This window comes from Eschscholzia californica, unplaced genomic scaffold (assembly GCF_041429995.1).
Source record: "Eschscholzia californica isolate CP2 unplaced genomic scaffold, dmEscCali1.0.p SCAF_1, whole genome shotgun sequence".
Taxonomy (NCBI): domain Eukaryota; kingdom Viridiplantae; phylum Streptophyta; class Magnoliopsida; order Ranunculales; family Papaveraceae; genus Eschscholzia; species Eschscholzia californica.
This window is the reverse complement of record NW_028238198.1, coordinates 72,320,854-72,346,749: the sequence shown is the minus strand read 5'-3', so window position 1 is coordinate 72,346,749 and position 25,896 is coordinate 72,320,854. Positions and strand designations below refer to the sequence as shown.

Sequence of the window (25,896 nt, the reverse complement as noted above, 5' to 3'; positions counted from 1 at the left end):
TTTAGTAAACAAAATACCTTTTCCAGGAGCCGCCTTCAAATATCTCAAAATGCGTAAAACAGCATTCATGTGTTTTTCACCGGGATTGTGCATAAATTGACTAACAATACTTAACGCATATGCAAGATCTGGCCTCGTGTGCGCCAAGTACATCAACCTTCCAACCAGTCGTTGATATCTTCCTTTATCAACCGGTATCTGATTAGGCTCCACTGACAACTTTAATCCTTCTTCAACAGGTGTATCAATCGGCTCACACGCTGACATACCCACCTCATGTAACAAATCTAAAGTATACTTTCTTTGGGATAAGAAAATTCCATTACTAGATCGAGATACTTCAATTCCAAGAAAGTATTTCAATGGACCAAGGTCTTTCATCTCAAACTCTTTAGATAAGTAATTCTGTAAAGCCTTTCGTTCTTCAGGATCATCCCCAGTAACCACCATGTCATCAACATATACAATAAGTGCTGTGAGTTTTCCTTTCTGCCTTTTTGTAAATAAGGTATGGTCAGAATTGCTTTGGTGATAACCGAATTCCTTCATAGCCTTTGTAAACCTTCCAAACCACGCTCTTGGTGATTGTTTTAATCCATACAATGACTTTCTCAATCTACATACCTTCTGGCTATGTATTTGTGGTATCTTGCATCCCGGTGGAAGGTCCATATAGACTTCTTCTAATAGTTCTCCATGCAAAAAAGCATTCTTTACATCAAATTGTTGTAGTGGTCAATCTAAATTTGCTGCTAACGATAACAAGACGCGAACAGTGTTGATTTTTGCAACTGGAGCGAATGTCTCTGTGTAATCGACTCCATAAGTTTGAGTGTAGCCTTTTGCCACTAGTCTCGCTTTGTAACGTTCAATCGTACCATCTGCTTTATACTTCACTGAATAAATCCACCGACATCCCACTGGATTTTTATCTTTTGGACGATCAACTAGCTCCCAAGTGTCATTCTTTTGTAAGGATTTCATCTCCTCATTCATAGCTGCTTTCCATTTTAAATCAGATAAGGCTTCTTGTACATTGTTAGGAATATATACAGTAGATAATTGATTTACAAACGACTTATTTGATTCTGACAATCGATGATCTGACACATACTGACTCATAGGATATTTGACTCTACTAGACAACTCAGGTTCATATGTCGGTTTAGGAATACCTCTGGTTTGACGCGACGGTAATATTTTCCTAGGTGGTTCGGAAGGTGCTTCAGGAACATCCTCGACAACTGATTGGTTTGGTGTATTACTAACCCTTGGTTCAACGACTTCAATTGGAGGTGAATCCACAATTTGTTCAACGATTTCATTAACACTTTCTTTCATTACCGATTCAGGTGTTGGTAATTCTGGAATTTCAATTTCAGTTCTACTTATTTCTTCAGGAATCAAATTTACTTCAATACTAGATCCAATTTTGTTCTCTTCTACATGATTATCCGTTTCTTCATAATCAAGAGTCAGAACTTCCTGCTTAGTTTTCTCCCCCTGAAGTTCAGACTCAGGTGAAAAATACTTAGAATCTTCATGAAAGATAACATCCGATGTAACAAACATTCGTTTAGTTGGAGGATGATAACATCTGTACCCTTTCTGATTTGCACCGTACCCTACAAATACACATCTTAATGCCCTTGGAGTTAATTTTGTACGTTGGTGCTCATGAAGATGAACAAATGCTACACACCCAAAGACACGGGGAGGTAAATTTGAAACTGTCGGAGAAGTTGTAACATCCGATAGAGCTTGAAAAGGAGTCTTAAACTCAATAGTACTAGATGGTACTCTATTAATTAAATAGGTTGCAGCAAGAAGTGCTTCTCCCCAATAAGATAATGGCATATGTGCTTCAATCAACATAGCCCTGATAACTTCTAACAAGTGACGATTCTTTCTTTCAGCGACCCCATTATGTTGAGGGGTATTTGGACAAGTAGTTTGATGAACAATACCATGAGAAACCAAATAAGTTTGAAGTTCATGATCCATATACTCTCCTCCGTTGTCACTACGGAGTATCTGAACATTTGCGTTGTACTGAGTACTAAACAGTTTATGAACCTTCTGAAACAATAACTTTACCTCACTTTTAGATTTCATCAAACACACCCAAGTCATCCTAGTACAATCATCAATAAAGGTAACAAACCACCGTGCCCCACCCAAAGTAGAAACCTTAGATGGACCCCAGACATCGGAATGTAAGATCATAAAAGGAGTTGGACTTTTATTTAAATTTAACGGAAACGATGCACGATGACTTTTTGCAAGTGCACAAACATCACATTGAAAACTTGAAACATCGCATTTAATAAATAGCGATGGAAATAATTTCTTAAGGTAACCAAAGGAGGCGTGCCCCAGACGGCGATGCCATAACCATATTTCATCTTTATTTTTTATTTCAGAATTGTTCACTACTAATGCCTGACGCAATTTATTAGAGTTTTCAGACACTAAATCCAAGTAATACAACTTTCCTCGCCTAACACCATAACCAATTGTTTGCCTTGTCCGGATGTCCTTAAAGACACAAAATCCAGGCCAAAAGATGACAACACAAAATAGAGTGGTGGTTATTTGAGACACTGATAATAAATTATGATCTAAAGATGGGACAACCAAAACAGAGTCTAAGTTCAATGTGTTCGTTAGAGTTATAGGTCCTTCCCCTACAACAGGGGCTGAGGTGCCATTGGCAGTAGAGACATATTTATGTGAAGATTCGTGTATGGTTGAGACCTGTCTAGAATCAAAAGTCATATGATCTGTAGCACCAGAATCAATTATCCAAGTACTATTCGAAAATTGTGTAGACATATTTAAAGTCTTGCCTACATTACCTATAGTGGCTATCGTCGATGAAGATTGCTTAACAGTTGGATCTACAAGGGTCTTCTTAGAGTTTTTCTTTCGATTATGATCCCACCATTCTGGATAGCCTAATAGTTCATAACAATGACTTTTGGTATGTCCAATTTTGTTGCAGTGTGTACACTTATAAGTAATTTTGTCAGATTGACCAACAACTTTAGCAAAATTTGAATTTGCCTTATTGAGAGTCATTATTGCGGAAGCATCAGTTGCCCTTCACTTTAGCTAAACCGGAAAAACAAGATGAAGATGAAAGGCTCTTCTCTTTCAATCAATATAAATTCCCAAACAAAAATTTAAGACTTTTGGCTCTGGTACCAAGTTGAAATTGATCAAAGAAATTGTTTTATTCCTTGATGGATTACAAAAGAAATATAAGACTCTATTTATAGAGTTACAATACTACTAGTTTCTAACTTTACTAGTTTCTAATATTTTACTAGTTTCTTAATAGTTTATACTAATATATTTACTAGTTCCTAATTCTTAGTAGTTTCTAATATTTAATATTTCCTAATATCTATTATATGGGATATCTTAATATATAAAAAGATATTTCAACATGATATTCTCCCCTAAGAAAGGAATGTTATTTTTGTCATAGATGGGTTTTGCGTTAATTAAAATAGAGTAATGCTAAAAAAACAAGAATAATTAGACAAACTCTTGCATAAATCTTATGTAGCTTGTCATGATTTTTTGTTTTATGGATCAGAATAATTGAAAGCACGATTAATTTACAACAATCCAAATAGATTTCTGCATAGAGTTTGTTTGTTTTTCTTGTTCCCTAGCATTTTTCATTAGAATAACAAAAAAAGACAATATTTTTTTTTCTTTAAGAGATAGATTAAAAAAAAAAAAAGACAGATTTAAAAAAAATTGGTGCAAACAGTGACTGGAATCTACTTTACTATGAAACCACAAAAAACCTATGTGAAGGATCTTCCTTTCATTCTCTTTAATTGTGTGTGCTCCACTTTTCTCTTGAAAGAAAGTGGGTGGTCCTAAGACTCCATAGTCCATATATTTACAAATATATTCTGAACAATATCTATTCTAGGAAGTACTATGTGGCCAATATCTATTTCTCCCTTCTGATTCGTTTGAGATCAGAATACCCTTTTTCCTTTTTTCTTCCAAATACATCACCATCATCATAATTCCATCTATTAAGAATTTACTTCTACTATTGTGGCATATTTACATCTATTTTATGATAACTTATTTATATATATATATATATATATATATATATATATATATATTTATATATATATATATATACGCACTAGGTGTCTATCGCATTCGTAGGAAGCGATAGATCTCTTTTGGCTAACGTCTTTGAGTAATAATATTTAGGTATGTCACAGTTGATCAAATTTTAATGGTGCGCGATGTCAGAGGCGTGCTCACGCCTAGACGTGCATGTAGTACAATATTTATTTATAAACTATAAGACATTATACAGAGACATGTAATTCGCATCTTTTATGTAATATATATATATATATATATATATATATATATATATATATGAGTATCCACTAACAGTATCAAAACTAATTGGCAATCAATGAATAAGATGTATATATTGTATAATTGGGTTATAGACTTGGTTAGTTTTTTTTTTTTTTTTGTTGAACTATAGACTTGGTTAGTTGGTTAGATATTTGTTCATGTGTGTCCTTTCTTTAGCTAATGCATATTTCTATTCAATGACATGGACCACATGTGACGGATCAGACTTATCAAGTATCCGTTCAACTGTTTATCAAAAAAAAAGTATCCCTTCAACTCTCATACCGCCATATCGAATTTATGTTCATCCAACCAAAACGAATTTGCATGGCAATACGTGTCTCAGAAAGAATTAGATATTTTATGTGGAAGTGATTTCTTGATATCAAGTTATCCTGCATATGTCTCGCATGTGTAGCTGTTATTTAAGCGTAATATGCATATGTTTAGTAGAATGAAGCACGTCGTATCACCTGTTGGCCGAACCCTAAGACCACTTAAGGGTGTGGTCTTGTGGATATCTAACTCATAACCCTATTGCAGTCCATTATCCTTCGGCACAATGGTTGGATAACCTAGCTCTCTTAAGTTTATGAAGCCTTCTTGATCAAATTCTAGCTTAAGCAGTTTGCTCCATGGTTGATCTCATGAAATTAGGGCATCAATAAAGCAAAGACATAAATATAGGATGAGTTTAAGGACTTTTATATGGCTTTTAGAGTACAAAATGTCGTAAATGGTGATAGTTATGATGTTTTTTTTGAAGAATGATGCTTATTCAATTCATAAAGATGAAAAAGTAGAAAGTGATCTTGGTCACCGGCGATCAGTGCCGATAATCGGAGATAAGGGTCCCCTGACCCAATCGCAGGGAATTTAAGCAGTCTATCTCACCAGTTCCAACTCAACCATCTCCATCTTCCTCTTAAACACCATCCTAGCTCCATTAACATCTTCAACTTTCTAGAGAGAGAGAAAGTAGATCTAGGTTTGCAAATTCAGTCTTGAGGGTTAAGACGGTGAAAGCAAACATCTCGAGAGAGCTCCTGTCTAATATTTCTACAGAACCTGTTGTAGCAGCTACCTATACTTTCATATTTATTTCTAGATCTAGAGTACTAGAGTTAAAAGAGTGTATTGTTTGGTACATCTTCTTGCTTTGTTCTTCAGAAGGTCTGGTTCTTTTATTTTAACAACTATTTCTATGGTGTGATGATTGTAGTAGGATGGTTATAGATCAATGTTTAATTTTAAGGTTGTTTGATTTTTACCATCACGGTTTTCTCGCCACCGAGCTCAACGTCTCAGACGACAATGATAATCTCCGGCATATTTCTCTTTATGTGGGCGATTTCTTGGACTCTATGCCCCACTTTGAGTTCAAAGTCATATATCATACTTCCCCTTACTGTCCTTTGAACCAAAGAAGTCCTGAACATTGCTTTTCCGGCCGATCAGAGGGAACGGAAGGGGCTCCGGTGGCCGCCACACATGTCAATTTCATACCTCCCCTTCTTTCTTTGGCTGACACGTATTACTGTGAATGGAATAGTCCCCTCGACATGTGTTAGCTCAAAGACGACCTTGGGTCTCGATTTGGACATCTGTTTGCTATTATCTTCTGGGCCCAACTTAATTTCTTATTGGGCTTATATATGTTACTGTTTGGGGCACCCTTTTGACCCTGGGGCATCTAGATGGGCGTGGGCTTTATTCCTGTTAGGCAGGCCGTATGATCCTGGTAAATTGGTTAGATATATTCCTCAAGTTACTATTAGAACTAATTGTTTCTCTAGAGCTGGTTACATCTCTTTAATGGCTCCTCGACATAAACTTGTTCGGTATTTGTCATGGAACACAAATGTATTCACACTCCCTCCACCTTTAGTAGCTTTGCTGCTCCTCTTTGCTGATTCAATCGGGTCTTTCGACTTGATCTGGATTAGCGACCCTAATCACCAGGTATTCAATCTTTCCTCCTCTGGCGGACAATTGGATATTATTTCTCTATCGAGAGAAGTCTGGAGGGTAACCCTGGAATCTGACGATTCCGAAATCTGGAACTTAATTGCCTTCTTTGGAGACATTAATTTCCTTTTTCACCCTATCTGGGAGGTGTTTTTCTTTGTGTTTCTGAGACAAATGTGGGCAGGTTTGCTTGAAAGTTTTATGGAGTGGCACTGTTTTCTTGAGACCTCGCACTTGATGTCGAATGAGCTGCAACTGACTCGGACTCTACTAAACGCTTACTTGTGGGATTCTGTTGCTACTCTTCTTCTTTTCATGAATGGTTGGACTGCTGCTAGATTTAAGACAGTTCGGCCGACGGCTTTTCATGTGGCCATGAGAGTTACAATTAGGAGGATTAATTTTATGTTGAGCTTTACCGTTTCTAGCTCCTTTGTGGTAACTTTTCTTTTCCATCTGTAAACTCCTGGTGTTATAAATAATACGATGTTTACGGTTGTCTCAAAAAAAAATGTCATATAATGTAATGACTCTTGTAGAGTAACGTTGCTACTTGCTATAAGTTGAGATGTTTACAAGTTAAAGGTGATAACATCCTACTCCTTGTGGCCACCTGGTGTCACTGCGCACTCAATACCTGAATAGTTCATTAGAATTCGGAAAGATAGCGCATAACTAATATTTGTATAAAGGTACTATAGTCTTCCTAACTATTAAGAGAAATTTTATTCATCCCCTCCATTTGGTCTCTCCCCCAGCCCTCCGTCTGATGTGACAACATATCACTTGAGCATGGAGCAAATTGAGAGAGAATATGCTCAAGTGAAGCGTTGTCACATCAGGCGAAGGGTTGGGTATAGACCAAATAGAAGGACGAATAAAATTTTCGAACTATTTAAATTTTGAATTACTTCTTGTGAGAGTTGGCATAGGTCTCTCACCTCCTTAATAACTGTGAAGGTTGATGTGGCGTGAAAATGCCACATTTAGGTCACTTAACTTTGATTAGTTAGTTCCTTTCGGGTTCTATTTCTAATTATTTATGTGTTTTTATTGCTAGGTAGTTTATTTGTGGTTTGGCGTGTAATTCGGAATAAAGAGAGCGAATTATCACATTTTCATCTTATGCGGCAAAATGGAAGAAAAGAGCACCAGGGGTATTTTGGTCATTTTGGTCAAAGTCAGAAGTCAAACAACAAGTGAAGTCAATGACGAGTTCGACGGTGAAAACGGAATTCAATTCGGAGTTCGGACGGGGAAGTTACAAAAGAAAGAAGCCAAAGTCTTTCCTTGAAGGCACTCCCCTTGATTTCTAGATAAGAGCCAAAGCCCAACCCATGACCAAGAGCCCAAAGAAGAGGAAGCAAGGAAGATTTCTATGAGCACCTCTTAAAGAAGTCTAAGTCAAAATAGCCCAAGACTTAGTCAAACTTGACTAAGTCTAGGGTTTGGGTATACACAAGTTAGAGAAAGGGAAATCACTATTCATCATCTTCTTGACCAAGAAAGAGGCTAGAGAGGTGTTCTTGAGATCTAGGGTTTCTTGTGCTTGGATTTGGAAGCTTGATAGAGAGAGAAAAAGAGAGAAGGAAGAAGGGGGCCGGCCAAGCTAGGCCGGCCAGCACTAAGGCCGGCCTAGTTTTGGCCGGAACGAGCTCGAGACGTGGGACAACAACAGCCCGAGCTCCATGGGAGCAGCTCGGGCTGTTGCTTCATCTACCAGCACAAGACGGCAGCAAGGGGACGCGTCCACACGCGCGGGATGGCAACCAGACAGCAACTTCTTCACGCCGGCAGCAGCTTCCTAGCTCGGGCTGGTGCAAGCTCCGGCCGGAACAGCACTCGGGGAGCTGCTGCAACAGCAGCTCGGGCAGAGTTCCGAGCTCGGGCTGCATACATCTTGCTCGGGACACCTAGGGACAGCCACATCTTGGCTCGGCCGGATCTTGTTTGGCCGGATCTTTGATTTGGCCGGATTTAGACATATTCTTGCCGGATTTTCGAGAGTTTTCCGGTCATTATTTTGGTCTAAAACCTTAGGGCTTTTGTTCCCCCCATCCTTGGCTAGCTTTCCATGTGGTTTGATTTGATTTTGGTTGAAAATTGCTAGAGAGAGAAAACTAGGGTTTAACTTTAATGGAGGTTGAGTTCTAAATGGAGAAGATGATGATGGTCGCTATGGGGAACCCAGAATTTGCTAAGGGGAGATCGGCTGCACCTTAAAGACTCATGTTTTCCGACGATCTTAGCCGCGAACCACATCGAAAAAGGGGGATTCTCTCATCATTTTCTTTCGATTTCTTATTCAATCACCATATTTAGCTAACTTTAGTGTGTCGATTATATGAGATGAAATGTGATGAATTCGTGATTATGTTTAATATGATTTAATGTTTTGATAATAAATTGATGTTCTCTTATTTTGATTATTTGTTTCAATCGTTTTTCATGTGTCTTATCAAGTACTTCGCATAGTTAATCGATTAGGCAAAGTGATCGATGATTCGGTTTTATTCGTTTAGGAAGTTTATTTGACTAAGTATTATCTCCGGACATACGTAGTGCTTATGAACATCCACCTTAGGAATCGAGACTAGGTTTGTATCAATCCATTCGATTAGACCGTACATAGTTGTAGGTTCACCACATCGGATTTCCGGACCTCGACACTACTCTCACTTGTTGTTCCCGACTCTTGTTCCTCTGAATTCTTCTCTCAAATCTCTCTCGCCCTCTTACATTGATATCTTAGTTTGTTATACTTACTTTATTTTCTTATTGCTTATTCGATTATAAACCCCCTCGTTTACCTTGTTCTTTCTAATTCTTGTCTAAGTAAGTCTTTAGTCTCTAAATCGACGGATAAAATCCTTCGATATCTAAACTACCTTCCTATCCTTGGATCGACTCCGGCTTTGCCGGTTACTACTTGATACCTCCGCTTGGGTGTGCAACCTTTTCGGGTGCATCAAGTTTTTGGCGCCGCTGCCGGGGATAGGTTTAGTAGCTTAGATATCGTTTACGTGTTTTGTTCATTAGTTTAGTGTTATTTGATTGCGTGGACGTTTATTTTCTTTGTTTTTTTAGCTTTTTAATTCTTGTTTTCTTTGAGGTACTCATCCAAGGAGCTTTAAAGGACGAAAGCAAACAAGTTTGGGGATAAAAAGGTAGGGACAAGAAAAGGGAAGAGGATCCAATTGTGGTAACAAACGCCACCTCTAGTATCGTTCCCTAACCTTTACCTATTTGAGTGGCTTAAGTGCATTTGCATCTTGTCTATTATTGATAGTTGTAGTCGAATTGAACACTTGTGATTGCTTGCATTTTTTTTAATTGTGCTTCAATGGATGTTAATGGGAATGATAGTTGGAATGATGGGTATGAGGTTCATCGACCGCTTAGAAGTCTTAGGGACTACCTTGAACCTAATATGGCTAGCATACCTTCATGCATCATATTTCCGAGTAATGTGTGTAATTTAGACATAGACCCTGAGATTATTCCATTACTTCCTATATTTCGAGGCTTAGAGAATGAAGATCCATATTTTCATTTGAGAGAGTTCGATGAGATTTGCTCGATACTCCCAATCAATGGAGAACTTGAGGGAATCGCTAAGCTCAAATTATTTCCGTTTTCATTAAAAGAAAAGTCGAAGATATGGTTTCATTCTCTAAGGCCTAGGACTATAAGAAGTTGGGATGAGATGACTAGGGTGTTTTTAAAAAAGTTTTTCCCAATCCATCGAACCAACACCTTAAGAAGAGAAATTATGAATTTTGAGCAACACAAAGAGGAGACCTTCTTTAGGTGTTGGGAGAGATTTAAAGTCCTCCTTCTCGCATGTCCACATCATAACTACGAAACATGGAGGGTCATCGGATTCTTTTACGATGGCTTGACCTCCAAAATGAAACAATTCGTGGAAGTGATGTGCAATGGGGAGTTTATGAGTAAAAGCCCTATTGAGGCTTGGGAGTATCTCGACCTTTTAGCGGAGAAGACCCAAGATTGGGACACACCCGTTAAGAGTGACGAAGATATAGCCGAAGGAGACCATTACTCAAAAGGAGGCATATGCTTTTTCAAGGAAAATGGGGAAGTACATGATAAAATTTTCAACGTGTCTCGGAAAGAATTTACAGATATGCATGATGGTGATTTAGTGATTGATAGTGTTTGTAGCATTTGTGCAAGTCGAGATCACCTAACGGGTGAATGCCCTCCTATTTCTCTTTGTCGAGATGTCTCATTAGGATGCACAAATGTCGTAGACATGTATATGAAGCCCGTAGGTTCAAGGAGTGATGCCTTTACAAATGATTATGAGAATCTTCAAGAGCCCTTAGTTGGTTTCACTAATGCATCTCATCATGAGAGGACTCTTGAAGATGTTTCGAAATCATTTTATGAGGTAGAAACTCAGATTGGCCAAAACACCTTGCACGCCCTTAAAGAGATGGAAGCAAAATTGAAAGACATCGAGAAAGGGGTTTCACAACCCCAAACTCCAACAAATCCTAAGGGTACAGGTGAGGGTAATACACCTAGTGCTGATGTTAAGTCCGACTCCATTCTCGAAATTGATGAAATGATTAACTTAGAGACTCCCATGACGGTAGACATACCCGAGGATCGTACGATTTTTGAGAATGGTGGTGGGCATAACGAGGTTTTTCAGTCGAAATCTGAGTCTAAACCAGTTGATAGACCTAAACCCTCATTCTCTAAACAATTATTGCCTACCTGTGATATATATATGCTTGCACCGGTAGTTCAAAGGGACAATACTATTAACGCTCAGGAGGACCATAACAACATGACTAGTTTGATTCCTGAGACCTTTGTAGATCATTTTGGTGAAATGCATGCCCCCTCTGTTATTTTATCAAACTTTGTTGCCTTGTCATCATCCAAGTTTGGGGATTACCTTTTATTTTTTGCCGTCTCACGTATAAACCCATACCATTACATTGTTGTGAGACGGTTCTTACCAGTTAAAACTTTCGTATGGGTAGACCCCCAAATATTTCGTCTTCTGTTATATGATTGGTTGGTCTATTGAGATGGGTTTGATGTTTGTGGGTATCATCTCTGGAAACCCTCCACGAGACCTAACTCGTGCTCTTGTGAAAGCAAGAGAATCAATGACTAATTGCATGGTTCAATGCAATCGAGTGATCCTGCGTGAGTGGTCATTTTTATGTGGTCATGCTTATGCTTCATTCTTATGTTTTATATTGATGTGTTAGGAGTGGTTCTCACTTTGTATACTTTTGGGACGTGGTTCGTTCCAAGTTTGGGGATGGCGATGGGCTTATCATCAACTTGGAACTCGAATACTTAAGTCTTGGTAGTATCACTTTTTATCTCCTTCGGCTATGGTAATATCCTTCCACTATTCTCTTTAACTTATTGTACCTCTTATCTTTTGGTGAGTATATGCTTAGTACATTGAGGACAATGTTAGTTTTAAGTTTGGGGATGGGGATACGACCATTTAGTCGCATGACATCATGACCTTAGATTTCAAAAGACAAGAGGGTTCAACAAATTGACCAAATTTGAAATTTTTTGGGTAGATTTGGTATGATTCTAGTGGTATTTTTAAGTATGTTGATGCATATGGCTCTTTCTCGATAAATCTTATGCATGCTCTTAGTCCCTTCATGAATGTTAAGTCCTTAAGTGTTCGTGTGCTATCATGTGAGTATCATCTTAAGGAAGAAGGAACATTTCTAAGTGACCTAAAATAGTCATTAGTGGAGACTTAAACCCATGTGAGATATCTGAGCCTTTTTATTGCCTTTGAGTGTACTCTTCCGCGCTAACTCCGAGTAGAATGAAGAGCTACTCAACTTCGCAACTTTCAATAGAGCTTAGACGATCTCATGAGCTCAACTTCCTTAGCCACTAGGAGTGACATCAGGATAGCGAATAAACCTTACTCTTGTAGTCCATGAAACCCGATAATAGTGTCAATTTTAGGGAAACGGATACTCCACCATCCATTCATCATACTACTCCCGAGAATGAAGGCATGAAAAGTAAAGAAGAAAGAATGTGAAAGCAAAGTGTGAAAGTAAAGGTGATTTGTTGAGAATACTAGTTTGTACTTTTGTGTTTGGGTATGTGTGTAAAAAAAGAAAAGAAAGGAAAAGAAAATGAAAAAGTGAAAAAAAGGAAAAAACGAAAAAAGGAAAAAGAGAAAAGTGAAAAGAAGAGAAATGAAAGATAAAAAAAAAAAAAAAAAAAAGAAAAAAAGTTTGGTTATATGTGTTATTTTGTGTTTGTGTAAGTGTTATGAAAATAAAGTATTCAATGCAAGAAGTAAGTTTAAAGGTTGTTTGAGTGTTCTTTTATCGTTGAAGGCGTCGACATTCTCGGGATTTCATCATCTTCCATTCCATCACTTGTATCCGTTACCTTTAGGAGACATTATTAGAGGGTAGAGTGGGTGAGAAGGGTGAGTGAGCTTCCCCATTCCGTTAGTGGTTATTTTCATTCCTAAGAGATCATTTCGTTTTAGAACTTGATATCCTCATTTAATTTTTGTATGTGTTGAGTTTACTTTATTCCATGCTCACACATGAGAGTGAACCATTAGATTCCATTTTGAGTGATTTCATGTTTAAGAGCGTATGACCGTGAGGCCAAAGTCGAGGCGAAATGTGCTATGATAGGAAACAAAGTTTTGTAACTTTAGACTTGGATGATGCTCATGATGATGGGACACTTGCACTTAAGTATGAAACTATTAGTGAGGAGACTCTTAGCATGCTTTTGTGTTTATTGGTTTGATTCATGTGTTTGACACACTTAAGTCTCTCACTTGTTGATCGTTACCTTATTTGCATCGATAGTTCGACTCTTATGTCTTTTGAAAATCTAGAACTTTGTGGGTGTATTCACTGGAAACCCTCACGAGACGAGACTCGTCCACTAGGGGTAACCTAGGGGTTTAACGGCTTGTTGCATACGCTAAATGCAACCGGGATGCCTCCGAAAGTGAGTTAGGTTTACTTTATTGTCTTGTTTTGTTTGTTGCTCGAGGACTAGCAAATTCTAAGTTTGGGGATGTTGATGTGGCGTGAAAATGCCACATTTAGGTCACTTAACTTTGATTAGTTAGTTCCTTTCGGGTTCTATTTCTAATTATTTATGTGTTTTTATTGCTAGGTAGTTTATTTGTGGTTTGGCGTGTAATTCGGAATAAAGAGAGCGAATTATCACATTTTCATCTTATGCGGCAAAATGGAAGAAAAGAGCACCAGGGGTATTTTGGTCATTTTGGTCAAAGTCAGAAGTCAAACAACAAGTGAAGTCAATGACGAGTTCGACGGTGAAAACGGAATTCAATTCGGAGTTCGGACGGGGAAGTTACAAAAGAAAGAAGCCAAAGTCTTTCCTTGAAGGCACTCCCCTTGATTTCTAGATAAGAGCCAAAGCCCAACCCATGACCAAGAGCCCAAAGAAGAGGAAGCAAGGAAGATTTCTATGAGCACCTCTTAAAGAAGTCTAAGTCAAAATAGCCCAAGACTTAGTCAAACTTGACTAAGTCTAGGGTTTGGGTATACACAAGTTAGAGAAAGGGAAATCACTATTCATCATCTTCTTGACCAAGAAAGAGGCTAGAGAGGTGTTCTTGAGATCTAGGGTTTCTTGTGCTTGGATTTGGAAGCTTGATAGAGAGAGAAAAAGAGAGAAGGAAGAAGGGGGCCGGCCAAGCTAGGCCGGCCAGCACTAAGGCCGGCCTAGTTTTGGCCGGAACGAGCTCGAGACGTGGGACAACAACAGCCCGAGCTCCATGGGAGCAGCTCGGGCTGTTGCTTCATCTACCAGCACAAGACGGCAGCAAGGGGACGCGTCCACACGCGCGGGATGGCAACCAGACAGCAACTTCTTCACGCCGGCAGCAGCTTCCTAGCTCGGGCTGGTGCAAGCTCCGGCCGGAACAGCACTCGGGGAGCTGCTGCAACAGCAGCTCGGGCAGAGTTCCGAGCTCGGGCTGCATACATCTTGCTCGGGACACCTAGGGACAGCCACATCTTGGCTCGGCCGGATCTTGTTTGGCCGGATCTTTGATTTGGCCGGATTTAGACATATTCTTGCCGGATTTTCGAGAGTTTTCCGGTCATTATTTTGGTCTAAAACCTTAGGGCTTTTGTTCCCCCCATCCTTGGCTAGCTTTCCATGTGGTTTGATTTGATTTTGGTTGAAAATTGCTAGAGAGAGAAAACTAGGGTTTAACTTTAATGGAGGTTGAGTTCTAAATGGAGAAGATGATGATGGTCGCTATGGGGAACCCAGAATTTGCTAAGGGGAGATCGGCTGCACCTTAAAGACTCATGTTTTCCGACGATCTTAGCCGCGAACCACATCGAAAAAGGGGGATTCTCTCATCATTTTCTTTCGATTTCTTATTCAATCACCATATTTAGCTAACTTTAGTGTGTCGATTATATGAGATGAAATGTGATGAATTCGTGATTATGTTTAATATGATTTAATGTTTTGATAATAAATTGATGTTCTCTTATTTTGATTATTTGTTTCAATCGTTTTTCATGTGTCTTATCAAGTACTTCGCATAGTTAATCGATTAGGCAAAGTGATCGATGATTCGGTTTTATTCGTTTAGGAAGTTTATTTGACTAAGTATTATCTCCGGACATACGTAGTGCTTATGAACATCCACCTTAGGAATCGAGACTAGGTTTGTATCAATCCATTCGATTAGACCGTACATAGTTGTAGGTTCACCACATCGGATTTCCGGACCTCGACACTACTCTCACTTGTTGTTCCCGACTCTTGTTCCTCTGAATTCTTCTCTCAAATCTCTCTCGCCCTCTTACATTGATATCTTAGTTTGTTATACTTACTTTATTTTCTTATTGCTTATTCGATTATAAACCCCCTCGTTTACCTTGTTCTTTCTAATTCTTGTCTAAGTAAGTCTTTAGTCTCTAAATCGACGGATAAAATCCTTCGATATCTAAACTACCTTCCTATCCTTGGATCGACTCCGGCTTTGCCGGTTACTACTTGATACCTCCGCTTGGGTGTGCAACCTTTTCGGGTGCATCAAAGGTCACCTACCCCTTCCTAGGTCCTCACAGAAATTGAGATCCATCAAATATAAGGGGACAATCTAGGTCAGGTGTTATAGATATTGACACTAGATTCTTCCTTATAGATGGCACTTTAAGGACATTTTTATACAAAATAAGAAATGGAAATGGTGAACCAATTATTGCAACATTACCAATATTGTGCACTAGAAGAAGTCCACCATTACAAATAGAACCCAATGCGAAATTAGTCAAAACTTTCTACAAATTTTTAGTCTTCAACTCCCTAGTTTTTTTTTTTTTTTTTACAATTTACAACACCTTGCAACAACTTTGCGGTAACTTTGCAACTTGCGGTAACTTTGCAACTTGCAATAACTTTGCAACTTGCAATAACTTTGCAACAATATTGAGGTTTAACCAAAACAAAAAATTTGAGTTATTAATCAAAAAAATATAACTTATTTTTTTTAACTAAAAAAAATTTAAAATTGGGTCTTCGACCCAAATTCCTGTTACAGTTGCCTAATAAATTAAGACCCCTGCGTGACCATGCTAGATGCATCATATGATTTGAAGCTCCAGAGTCAGAATAATAAATTGGATCATATTGGATCTTAGTCCGTAAGCCCTGAAGATTGGGGCACATCGTTGGGCACTTGGGCTGGTGACAAACTGACAATGTGCCTACTCTGCCCCAAATTTAGTAAATAACTTAGAGATGAAGCTTGAGATGGAGGTCTAAGAGTGGACTTTTGCTATTATTAAGAATATCTATGATGGACTAAGATGGAGGAGCGATTTGTGGCTGAAAACCACTTGCAATTTTGTGTTTATCCTCGACCATGGCATAATCTTGAGATTTCATGATGAGAAAATTTGTTTTTTTTTTTTTTTTTTTCTAGTACAAGATAGTATTATCAAGTTTGAACAGATTCATCAGAGTTGTGAATGAGAAAAAAGTTTGGGTGGAAAGAACAATGGAGTTGGTTGTGAAGGATGTTGAAGTCAGCGTGGCTGTGACTGAAAGAAAATGTCAAATACGAGAAGTAAAAAAGAACATATGCTCGTGATACCATGAAAGTAATTTATGTTTTATCTTCCTTGGTGTGAAGATGAGAGAGTATCTATAATACTTCGATAATATTGTTACAGGATTTTGGACATTCCAAAGATTAAGATTACATACCAAAGAGCTTTTGTATACTTAAATAAATAGATAAATGCTATCTGGCCAAAAAAGGGATGACCACAGTGTCTAAATGTTAGTGTGGCCGACTCCCATTGGACGGGTCATTTGTCTCTTCACATGATCCGTCTGATACGATCCCACCACATCAGGGTTCGACATAGGGGTAGGAAAAAGGCCTGCGAGCACAGATCTGCCCATAAACCGCCCGAACTCGATGTGTACGTGGGCGTCCGGTGTTCGAGACAGACACTAACCGTTCGGACGGTCAAGTTTAGTCAAATGGGCATGGACAAAAGGCTCTAACCGGCGTTCTGTCTGAATTCGACCGATATGTCTGATTGAATGATATTTTCAACTTACTTGGACATTTTAATCGGATAGTTATAATCAATGAATATAGTTAGCATTTAGGCTACACAATTACACATATCTTAATGGAAAGACAACGTTTCTTATTTATAAAGTTTTGTATCTCTTTCATCTCAAAGAATTTACAATGTGGGACTATGTTATCGTTACAAAATAAGTTTTGGTTTTCACATTTTAATCCCACATCACTAGTGATAAAGAAAAACGTGTTTGGGGTTCCTTATAAAAGAGTTGAGGGATAAAGCACTCATGTTTGGCTACGTTTAAAGGCTTTGCTTCGGTGAGATCTTAACAAGTATCTTTTATGGGCGCTCAAACAAAAAGATAAACGTTGTTCCCGAGTCCGACCGATTCCGGTACCCGGATTCCCCGATAATTTAGGCGGGCTCGGACGAGCAACAAACAACCAAACTTTGTCAAGTACCAACTCGATTCTTTCTAGATGTCCGAACGGATGAATTGAGAATTTGTCTGTTCTGTCGGGACTGGAAGAACAAGTAACAGTGGACTGCCCATACGGTATGTTTCTCACCCCTAACTCGCCATGTGATCAACTCTAAGTTTCACACCAAGTAACATCTTTGAAATATAGTAGGGTACATTTTGTTTTGGCCCCCAATTTGTGACCAACTCACATTTTTCGCCCCCATAAGTGTCTGACAGTTCGATTTGACCTCCAAACTTCCTATTTGGTCCGCAAACTTGTTCTAACTTCCTAATTCTACCCTCATGGCATTTCTGTAATTTAAATTCTTATTTTCTCTTTGTCCACCTCACCTTAACTATTTCCACATCACCTTCTTCCACATAAGAGTATACTGGAGAAGGTCACCAATCGACAACTTTGTCCGTCAACCTTCATTTTTTTTATATCTTCTTCCTCAATCTTTCATCTCTTCCACCTCCTTTCTCTCTCTATCTTCTTTTTCTCTCTCTTCTCTTCCATGTCTCTCTCTCTCTCTCATCTTTTCTCTCTCCTTCCTCATCTCTGTTCCGACGAAGGGGTTTCCCTTCGACGGAAGTCGTCAGGATCTGGGAAAAACCCCAATCCCGGATGAAAATGGGTTCTCTTCGTCTTCGAAATCCCAGACAAATAGGAGTCTGGATCCGGAGTTTTCCCCAGATCCAAACGATTTCCGGCGAAAGGAAACCCCTCCGCCGGAACAGAGAAGAGGGAGAGAGAGAGACATGGAACAAAAGATAGAGAGAGAAAGAAGGTGGATGAGATGAAAGATTGGGGAAGAAGAAGATATAAAATAAAATGAAGGTCGTCGGAAAAAGTTGCCGGCCGGTGACCTTCTCCGACGAACTCTTATGTAGAAGAAGGTGATGTGGAAATTGTTGAGGTGAAGTGAACAAAAAAAGAAATTTAAATTACAGAAATGCAATAAGGGTAGAATTAGAAGGTTAGAAAATGTTTGGAAACCAAGTAGGAAGTTTGGAGGCGAAATCGAATCGCCTAATACTTGTGGGGCTAGTAGATTTTTTTTTTTTTTTTTTGTTGAAAGGTGGCTAGTAGATGATTGATAGAATTGCCTAATACTTGTGGGTCTAGTAGATTGTTTTTTGTTGAAAGGTGGCTAGTTTAATTTTTTTTGTTAAAAAAAAGGTGGCTAGTAGATGATTGATAGCTATGCACCCCCTCCAAAACACAGGTTATAGTGTGATTGGATTATCTGAATTTGTCCCACCTAATTTTATGCACTTATTTTGTTTTCTTTTTATGCACTTATTAGACTTATCTAGTTTGGCAGACAAAACAATTCTATTTGGCAGATAAAACAATTCTATTCTCTTCTATCAATTCATTACTATAGCCTCTTATTGTTTATGTCTTTGCTATAATTCATTGCTTTTTGTGGATGACATGAGATCAAACTGCAATCCCACTTAAGTTTGCTCCCTAATCTCTATTTGTGTTTCTTGAGTGGGTAAGTAAAAGATCTCATCTCATTTCTCTTGGACAACAATTTTCTCAACTTATAGGGTAAACTTCTCCCTCATAGTCCAAACTAGAGGATTCTCTTTCCTAATCCCAAATTTACTTCTACGTTCCTTTTCAGCTCTGCTATTGATTTTTTCAAAGTGAGAGGAATTCTCTTAGAGGGGTTTTTAGTTCGAATTACGAGAATTTAGACTTTACGACCTCCAGAATAATTGGTAATTCAGTTCCCTTTATTTAATCGGTAATCTATGACGTGTGGCTATTTTTCTTCCGAACTCTTTGAAGATTGGGTTGTTTCTTTGGAACATTTCATTCTATAGAAAGAAATTCTATTTTCGAAAAGACAATTAAGTTAGAGAACATTTCATTCTAGAGAAAGAGACTCTCTTTTCGAAAGACAAGTAAGAGCATCTCCAATGCAAGACTCAATCTTAAAATCTTAAGTGTCATCCAGGACTTTAGAGTTTTTTTTGAGAAAAAACCTCTCCAATGCAAAACTCATTTGAGATCTCAAGATGATGTGGAAGCATTAAGTTTTAAGATGTCTCAACTAGAAACTCTACTTTTGAGATCTCTTTTGAGAGTCTTAACTGTCCTAGACATCAAATTTAATTTTTGGACCAACAGAACGCCTTTCTTTGTCAACCACTTTTTCCTATTAAATGTATCTGTGACATGTGTATCTATTAAAGTTTTTAGAGTGTCGCACTGGAGAAGGACTTGAATTAGAGACACTCAAATTAGCCACATAGGAAAGAGAATCTCAATTGAGACTCAACACATAAGCCAATTAGAGTTTTTTTTAGTTTTGTTGGAGATGCTCTAAGTTAAAAAAAAATGCCCACGATTAATTTTTATTTGTTAAAAACATAAACTCAAGAAGATTAATTCTAAACATACAAATTAAAATTATTTAGTTTAAGACTTAAACCAAATTCGATCCACATTTAGCAGGGGCGATTATCCGTCGGTTGTGAACCAACCAAGACTTTAGCCATCGGATTTTGTATGTTTCTCAGTTGGGTGATTTTAAAAGCGCATCTTGAAAGTGTTATTGATGCTCTTTTTATTCATTTTCTCCTTCCAAAATTTGCCTTGAGAGACGCCACCAACATTTTGCAGAAACGTCTCTAAAATTACTCTATCAGTTTTATTTGTGCGTTATATTTTGGGCAAAATAAAAAAATACGAGTGCGCCTCATGAACTCCCTCTCTCAAATAGTCGTGATATTCTCTCCATTCACTAAACACTTATCCTAGATTGTTATAGAAAGGAAAAACAATGTCCATCTAGGTTTTCAACAAAAAAAAAATGTCCATCTAGGCATAAAACTTATCTTATAGAACAAAAAAAAAAGATTTAGGAAAGAACAAAACTTGAATCTAGAAACCACAAAACTTGTCTATTGGTTCTTTTAGGACAACCAATAGCTTTGGCAAAACACTAAAAGAGACTGCATCCTTTAACAAAAAAAAAAAAAAAACTAAAAGAGACTGCATAGAAAAAAGACCAAAAACAGTAGGATTAAATATGTGACTAACAATTACTTATAAATATTTTATTTGCAAAATTCATAGTTACCCAAATAAATACGCAGTTAAAATGTATAAAATTTACTTATATTATGTAGTTAAAAAAATCAACTATAATAATGTGGTTGTAAATATTAGTACCTTTTTTTACATATTGTAAGATTCTATATATTCGTGGTCTCTACGTAAACAAAAGGTAAGCACAATTTTTTGTATTTTTGTTACATAAATTAGTGGAGAATCCATATAAAATTTAAAATGGTATTGAGAACCAAAAAGATACCACAGGAGAAGTTGACATTATTCTTGAAGGACATGGCAGAATTGTGGTAGATGAGGGTGTGGGTTCAAACATAGGGTTATCACTTATCAGTATGATTCATTCTTGAAGGACATGACAGAATTTCTGATAGATGAGGGTGTGGGTTCATGTATAGGATTATCACTTATCAGGATGATTCATGAAGGAATTTGATAGAAGTTGACATTAATTCTTGCCTGCCATTGTCCAATTATTTTCTCTCTTTATACCTTAAGGACTAAGGTTGTTCTTCAGTGAAAAGGCTCTCTATGGAATCTGTAAGGAAATATCATATTTTTTGTCTAAATAATTAAAGATGATTATTTTTATCTTAGATTTATGAAATTTATTCGATTGTAAGAACAAATCTTAAAGAATATTAGAGTTAGTGTGTTCAATTAAAGAAAGAAATTCAACAGAAAATGAATCATAAAAACAAAATTTTGCATTAATCTTGGTTAAAAAGATGTGTCAATATGTAAATTTGTATGAAATTGTGCAAACAGATAGAAAAATGATGCCTAATTAAGTTTCTTGTTACAAAAGGAGTTAGCTTAGGAAATTAGAGGTATTCGGCAGATGACCACCGCGGGAAAATGCATACCATTTTTCAATGAGAGAATGAGACGTGAGTTTTTAGTCGGTGAAGAGAAAAATAGGGAGTTCTCTCAGCCTTCTCACAAAAATGAATTTATTAATCCAGAAGTAAGAAAACCAATTTGACATTTTGTTATTTTGCAGAAGTAAGTTTTTTCTTGTAATATTACTATGAAAGTCATTACAAGACATTATTACGTCAAAGATGTGATAGACACTGAATTTTTAAATCCTTACAAGACCGGGCCTAAAGTGCAACTAAACTACGGCCTAAAGTCAACAAAACAACAACCCAAAACCAATTAAACTACGGGCTTAAAGCCCAACTAAACTTCTTCATTTTTACCTTTAATAACTCAAGTTCAATAAACCATGGATTCCACCTCCTATAGGAATCGAACCTGAGATCTCTAGGGTTTTGGAGTTTATGTCAACATTGCTAAACACTTGGACAACCAAATTCTGACCAGAAGTAGTTTTGTATTTTGGATAAATAACAATAAAAGAACCATATCTACTCTTAACCACAAATTTTATATGTAAAACAACGTGATCAGTTATTTGGGATAAGTCTGACCAGACACATTTTCCAAGTTGAGGAGGAAATTTTTTACAAAGTAAGTAATTTTAGGAACAAAGTTGTTTAAGTTATTTAAAATCATGAGAGAGAAAGAAGGGGGCAGGCGTGGCAAATATTACATCCAAATGAAATTAAACTACTAACTCCATATATTTTTTTTATTTCAACAAAAAAAATCTCCATATATTTTCACTATAATTACTATCTCTATACGTTTTGCTAACTTGATCTCTTCATTAATCCAAGAAAATATATTGATCTAAAAATAATACAATTCCAGATATTTTTGGTTTTTGTAAGGCGTTAGTAAAAAGGACCTACCTTGTCCATATAGGCGAGGTGGAAACCTAGCAATATAAAATATTTGTCGCATTTTTCGAAATGTTGCACAACATGTTGAATTATGTCGCAAACAAAACTAATTTTGTATAACTTAGCAAAAATAACAGCTACAAAATGGCACAATTTCTTTTTTTTTTTTTTTTTGCATTTCCCATATTTTTAAGAGTTATTTTCTATTTGGCCCCCTATTTCGTGACCAGCTTCATTTTTTGCCCCTTATTTTTCATAAATTCAAATTTGACCCTCCTCCCCCCTATTTTCATGTAAATGGCGTAACTACCCTTCCTAATTTCAAAATAAATATATTAAAAAAAAATTAATTTCAAAATCGAAACAAGCTAAATAAACAACCCAAAAAGAGAGAGAGAGGTGAGGTGGAGAGAGAGAGGTGAGGTGTAAATATTTTATTTTTAATATTTTTATTTTGAAATAAGGAAGAGTAGTTACGCCATTTACATGAAATAGGTGGCCAAATTTGAATTTATAAAAATAGGAGGCCAAAAAAGAAGTTGGTCACAAAGTAGGGGGCCAAATAGGAAATAACTCTATTTTTAATGCAAAATTTAGATGAATTGCTTTATGTTGTAATAATATCGTAAAATCTCAATAAAAACGGTGAAAAACTTGAATGGAAAGAAAAAAACAAAAACCAAGGTGATAAAGTGGTTAAAATTACAAAAAAGTGAAATTATTACATTTATATGTGTAAGGTTAATGTGTAATAATATAAAATGTTTATGCATTTTTCAAACTGTTACCCAACACCTTGAATTACGTTGCAAACAAAACTAATTTTGTATGATGTAGAAGAAATTACAACTACAAAATGGCACAGTTTTTTTTTTGCATCTCCCATATTTTTAATTAAAAATTTAGGGAACAAATTGCTTTACGATGTAATAATATCGTAAAATTGCGATAAAAAATGGGGAAAAACATGTGAAAAAAGGGAAAAAAAAGTGTTAAAGTGGTTTTAAAAAAAATGAAATTATTTTGTACGTGTAAGGTTAATGTGTAATAAAAGTAAAAGGTTCAACTTTCTTGTCTTTGGTAAGGAAGAGCACTACCTGATATAGGTAGTGCATTAAAGAAGGTCAATTTATGTACAGTGTTCTTTCTTTTTCCAAATTAGTTTAAGGAGAGCGTTATAAGTATCATAAAATAAATAACTTTAAAATATAAGGACGTGATAAAAGGTAACAATAATTTTAACACTTCATTCATTCTTGTAATTTTGTCTAACATAAACAACTCAATTCTAATATCCATCAATACAAAATACACAGGGTTGCTATCATTATTGTCTTAGTTACAAGTTTTTACTGATGACTCAAGATTTCATGACTGAAGAACCACCACTTGTGAACAAGTAGACAACCAACATTAAGAAAGAAGAATTTTTCGACTTACACGAAGACATCGACTTAAACTAAAATATCAATTTAAGCGAAACATATATATAAAGGATATCAATTAGGGTATTAGGTTGTTTTTTGTTCTAATCCATCAAGAGTTTTGAATGCACAGAATAAAAAGGATAAAAGATTTCGACCAAGATGGATCGAATAATTTTTGTAAAACTAATTAGTTAAGATGATTATATCCAAAAGAAATAGTATAAAACGAAATTGTTTTCTTGGAACCACAAATGCGGAGATTTTTCGGTCCACTAAATGAAATTGCAGAGATTTTATAAAGGTTCGAACCGAAACTAACAAAACAAATCAATCAGGTAAGAAGATGAGGGATAAATTGTTACCCGTCTTTGCTTGTATTCTTCATCGCGAAACTGATAAATTGTTAATGGAGTTGGAATCTTCAAATTACTGTTAATAGAGTTGAAACCCTTAAAACCTATGGAGTTTAATCCAGAAAAAAGTAAGGAAAAAATATATCAAGATGTATGAAACCCTTCTATTGTTAATGGAGATGGTGATGTTGTTAATCAATTTAGGGTTTAGAGTTTTCCAGTTTAATATTGTTGAGTATAGTTTTAGGGTTTAAGAAGGACTATTTTATTATCTCAATAAATTTTATGGGTTGTTTTGTAAACAATTCGATTTATTTCTCCCTATACAAAAAACATTGTTCTTTCTCTCTCTCTCTCTCTAACGGGCTATGTGACGCCAAGCATCGGACAATGTGTTTTGACCTCCAATGTGGCAAGACTTCCGTCGCCCCCCCCCCCCCCCCCAACATGTAGTCAGGGGCTCAGGGGCTTTGTCTTGGCCTTTGTATGTGTGTGGCCTTTCGTTTCACCATTCTATTGTTTATCTGTTTTTCACCTACACATCTTCAATCGTCGTTTGCTCATAGTTGTCTTTCAGCTAGTTGGTCGACCATTTGTCGATGTATCTCTTCCCTCTCCACTACTATCACCCAATTTTCATCCATAATTAAACATGTGATAGTCGTAAAGATAAATTACAATAGTCGACATCAAATAATCACGATTTACATAGAGAAACCAATCATTTAATAGTCACTACAATTGTCTGTTGATTCGTTAAATTCGTCAGCCATAACTTAATGAATAAAACTCTAGGACTAACTCATACTCATATAGCAAATTAGGGTTTTCTAGCTTATTAACTAATCTTGGAAAGTAAATAATATCCTATTGAATAACAATGTAGATAATTACAAGAGATATTCTAAATACATGAAGCCCAATCTTTTGAATCTTCAAGTATCTTGGAATATCCTGAACTCTTGTTGATCGTCAGATTTTCGTCTTCTCGATTTGTCTCGTTATTCACGTATCTCTAGACTTACATGAAAACAGGGGCAGAACTATATGAAGACTAACCCAGGCTATCGCCTGGGTTAGTTCTTATAAGTTCCGCACCAAGTTACCAATATCTACAAGAGGTAGTTCGGTTGGACGAACGTTGGCCTCGCGCACTTAAGGGCAGAGGTTCGAATTCACTCCTCAGCGGAATTCACTCCTCAGCTTGATTTTATAAATCTTTTTTAGCTAGGTTTTGATAAAGAATAATCCTCTTTAGCCCCCAATTTATGACGAAGTCCTGATTTTACCCTTAACACTTAACCAATTGTCGTTTTGGCACTCAGTTGTGTCTAGACTTTCTTTTCGGCCCCCACTATTTTTGTCTTTCCTATTCTTCTCTTTCCTTTTTTGTCTTTCCTCATTTTCTATTTTTTTTCTATTATCACCTCAACCTCTATCATAGGCATATCCCCTACTTTTTAGCCAAGTTACCAACTTACCACGGTATGTCTAATTGTCTATCATATTTCATTTCAACTACTTGGTAAGACAAAAGAGATGACGTTCTTGATTTTTGTGTTCTTGTCACAAATTTAACTTCAAATTTTTTTCACTTCTCAAACTTTTGGTATGTCTAAAGATAGAAAGTAGACAATCTTATTGTAAAATAATAAAATAAAATGCAATTGTAATGCACAAAAAATGTCGACATCTTTTCAAAGTAATAATGCCTTAGAGAATTTCGTACACAAAACTTTACTTGACTCAGTCCCGTCTAAAACGAAATCCTGGTTCTGCCCCTGCATGAAGAGGTCTATATGCACTTGCCACATGGATTTTCTCCTCAAGGGGAG

General features: G+C 36.8%; 1 protein-coding gene across 1 annotated transcript; it reads left to right on the top strand.

Annotated features, from left to right (window-relative positions):
• The first annotated feature begins 7,850 nt into the window (after positions 1–7,850).
• Positions 7,851–12,635, top strand: LOC147568911 (uncharacterized). The gene is made up of 2 exons (XM_086655341.1): positions 7,851–8,810; positions 8,872–12,635. The coding sequence occupies exon 2, from the start codon at positions 9,722–9,724 to the stop codon at positions 11,441–11,443; it is 1,722 nt and encodes a 573-aa protein (XP_086511467.1). The 5' UTR covers positions 7,851–8,810; positions 8,872–9,721; the 3' UTR covers positions 11,444–12,635.
• The last annotated feature ends 13,261 nt before the right edge of the window (positions 12,636–25,896 follow it).